The sequence below is a fragment of the Triticum dicoccoides genome, chromosome 7B (assembly GCF_002162155.2).
Source record: "Triticum dicoccoides isolate Atlit2015 ecotype Zavitan chromosome 7B, WEW_v2.0, whole genome shotgun sequence".
Lineage (NCBI taxonomy): Eukaryota > Viridiplantae > Streptophyta > Magnoliopsida > Poales > Poaceae > Triticum > Triticum dicoccoides.
In genome coordinates, this window is record NC_041393.1 from 501840764 (window position 1) to 501844480 (window position 3717).

Consider the following 3717-nt stretch of genomic DNA (forward strand, 5'->3'; position numbering starts at 1 on the left):
TTCTTATTGGCCCCCTTCGATTGTGCTCTAGTAGTGTGAAGTAGAAGCAAAATAGAACCGTTAAACAATCATGGGGATCAATTAGCTTCAGCCGCGCGGCTAGATGCTACCATGATCACGCGGTCAAAAAGGTGGGTTAACTTCACTTCACGCGGGAACAGAGTGATGCTCCATGCCACATCGACCGGACAACGACATGCACGACTAATGAAGCCAAGAAATCATCGTACTCTTTTAAACTGGAAAGAGCTATCCATCATGTACACATTGAGACACATGCCCAACACATTGTAAAGTTGTGGCAGTCCAACAACTACGAGAGAGATAGAAAGTATTCAGCATGACATCATGGAGATGAGTGCTGGTTTCTCTAGTTTTACCTCGAGATTTGTTGGCAGAGATGCTAATGCCGCGTCGCATCTTTGCATCTTTGTGCTAAAAGAGCGAGCGAGTATAGGCGTAGATGCTTATGGCTTAATTACACTCCTTTTCTTGCTGACTTTCTACAACAAGATAATACTGATCTTTGATTAATAAAGCTCAGTGATTCGCAAAAAATCAAATATTTTCATTTAAAATATTAATTTGTTTGAGGCAAATTTAAAATATTAAATGAATGTATTTTTTCTATTTTTTTAGAACAAATGTACTTTTTCGAGCGGATACCTGATTTTTCTTTGGAACCCTATGGCCAGAAGGCCCACAACGAGTCCCCCGAAATGAACACACTTCTCGTTCAGTCCGACCTCCTTGATAAATAGGCTAGCCAAGCCCGAGCCGCTCCTACGGAATCCCACCTCGCCGCCGCCAAACCCTCGCCCCTCTTCCACCATAGCCCACCGAGCTCTCCCACGCCAGAAATTCTCCGAGCGGGAGCTCGCCCCTTCCAACGCCGCGTCCTCCTCCAGCTCCACAGGTAAGCCCTAGACCTCGCACAAATCTTGTGATTCCACCCATCTCCAGCTCGCATCCATGTCTCGGCCGGATTGGTTCTAGTTTGCGCCCTGTTCATAGTGTGATGTCTAGGGTTTGTCTCGCAGGGGCTGGTGTTCGTGAGATTCCCGTTGGTTCCCGCGACCCCGCGCGCAGTATCCCCTGGGTGGGCTCGTCCGCCATGTTTCCGCCCAAAGGGCCCAATCCCTATGGGCAGCAGCCACCATACGGCGGGCAGCAATCTTACGGCGGCCAAATCGTATGTCTCTAAAAAATGCGCTGATCTGGTATCTGCTTAGTTGTTATATCCAGATGTGTGGCAGGTTCTCATCTTTTATGTGCGCAAAAACCTGCGCTCTTTTGCCCTACTTTTGCTTGCAGCCTGGTAGCAGTGGATTTGGGGCCTCAGCTGCGGCAGGTGCCCGTGCCGGACAGGGTGCTGCTGGGCAGTATGGAGGGCCTTACGCGTCGGTGTATGGCACACAGCAGGTGGTTAACTAACTGCAATTCGTGAATATTTTTCAGAATTGGTTTCGCTATGCAATTTGTTACCCTCCTAATGCCATTCATGCTCACTACTGTTACTGTTTAAGTTGCTCTGTGACTTGTTGTTGATGCGGTGTATGTAGAGGGGGAATCTTTATGACAAAGGCAAATAATAAAGGTTATTAGCTGCCAGTTAGATGCCTTTGGAGTGCAAATGGTTAATAAAACTGCGCAGCTTCATGCTCACTTAAATCTGATGTATCCACATGGACATCGGAGATAAAAGAAAGCACTAGGTTTGGCCAGTGCTGAAGAGGCTGGCCAGGATTATTAGTTCTAGCTCAAATAACTTTTTCTAAAATGTTGCTGTCTGAACCCAAGTAAAACTAAGGTGTTCTCCTGGACCTGATTTTTTTTTCGTTTATCCTTTCCCTTATCCACATGAAGAGCAATTAGTATCATGTCATCCTGGAAGTGTGCCTAAATTGTTTTGGAATGTTTAAAAGGTCACTAATTCTGTTAGTCCAAAAAACCTAGGAATTGATAATGGCCCTGTGGGATAAAATGAGAACCAGATCTCTACAGATCCTGAAAGATAAGTAGCAATGATGCAGCATCTAGCTCATATGCCCCTTTTGAGTGGCTGATGCTATTGCCTGTCATAATCTATTAGTCCACACTAGAATATTGATCTGAAAGATGCCATTCTATAGCTTACCCAATGTCCAAAACATACTAGTTATGTACGTGGTATGCAGCATTCTATATCCTGATAGTGTGGTTTAAGCTTCAGCTTAAAACTGCAAGAATCTGAAGGATCGCAAATAAAGCTTGCCCTCAAGCCATCTCCTCCACCTTGCCCCTCCCCTGCATAGGTCTGTCAGATCATGCCCGGACTGTTTAGTGGTGTTAGAGACTTCTGAGGGTTTTTGCAAACTAGATATATTTCTGATTTTCCACCACAGATAGGAAACAATGATTGATTCTGTAGCACTTATCTACAGCTACATAAGCCCAAGGTCAGCATTGTGTTGTTGCTGTTTCATTCTTTGTGCCGCGTAATTACCAGGTGATTTGATGTCTGTTTCATTTTGTAAGTTTTTCTTGTCTCCCAAATAAGAATATGGCAAAATATAATAGATCCCACCAATTATCATTTCATTTATGTGAATGCCCCTACCATACTGATTAATGCCAGGATAGAGTAGAATATGGTTTTACCAATTATCATTGCATTTATGATGATGCACTACCAAAATAACTGAGCTTGCACCAGGCATGTCATATTCGATATTTCTGAAACAAGCAATGCTAGAGCATTTCAGCATTCAGAATTTCACAAATTGGGGCCTCTTTTAGATAAGGAATGCATATTCATGTGAGTTGGCTATGTTAACTGACTTGGTGTCCTAGCAGTACCTCGAAGCAGAAAACAGATCAAGTGCTGGAATAATTTGCTGGCTAGTCCACTAGCAGTGTAGTTGGTAGTCACGTAGTTTTACACATCGCTTATCTGTATATGAAGGAATCAAATGATTTGGGAAAAATAATAATATAAACATACTCTTTTAGGTAAAGAAGCTGTTCCTGGGCTGAATTTATCTTGTGTGGCATTAAACTTATATGTACTTCCCTTCACATAATATTTGTGATTTTGTGCATTTTGTCAGATTTAACGCGTTAGTCATTTTACCAGTAGTTCTTACCATGAAGAGCGGACACTAGGAAGAAATTTCTGTTAACCATTCATGTCCTTTTCTTTTGTTATTTCTCAGTTTGTATTTTTTAGGCCTTGTCTCATTGTCGATCTCAACCCTTTGTTTCAGCTGTATTGTATGTTGATTGCTTTCTTCCATGCTCAGATCTCACCTCCTTTTAGTTTCAAGTGTCACAACTGTTTCATGAGTTCTGTGCATGATATCTTAACTGAATATCTGAATAAACTTTTTGCAGGTTGGGGGAGTTGGTGGCAAAGGTCCAGATTCTTCTAGTCTTCCTAGCCTGCCACCTCATACATCTTCACTATCTCAGTCATCCAAGTTCTCGTCTGGATCTGCAGGGTCTAACTTGGCAAGACCAAACGATGACTATATGGCTGTGCGTGGATATGCACAGAAGCTAGACCAGTATGGTACTGATTACACATCAGAGAGAAGAATGTATGGTGAACACTCAGCTAATCTTGGCAGGAGGGATGGCCTTACTGATTTGGATAGAAGATATCCTGATCATCTACCTGCAGCCCATCAGGTCTATAATGTGTGCTCACTTTTTTTTGGGGCTCCCTCCCCCCCCCCC

The 3717-nt window shown here is 43.2% G+C and overlaps 1 protein-coding gene across 3 annotated transcripts in view; it reads left to right on the plus strand.

The window, feature by feature from the left end:
- The first annotated feature begins 763 nt into the window (after window positions 1-763).
- LOC119339917 (protein SHORT ROOT IN SALT MEDIUM 1-like) overlaps window positions 764-3717 on the plus strand; it is a 12678-nt gene continuing 9724 nt past the window's right edge. For 2 of the 3 annotated variants that reach the window (XM_037611817.1, XM_037611819.1), the window contains exons 1-4: window positions 764-916; window positions 1041-1192; window positions 1315-1422; window positions 3373-3669. In XM_037611817.1, coding sequence (XP_037467714.1) covers window positions 1115-1192; window positions 1315-1422; window positions 3373-3669 — 483 coding nt within the window. In that variant the 5' untranslated portion in view covers window positions 764-916; window positions 1041-1114. The remainder of the gene's footprint in view (window positions 917-1040; window positions 1193-1314; window positions 1423-3372; window positions 3670-3717) is intronic. The other variant, XM_037611820.1, reaches the window with a different exon arrangement.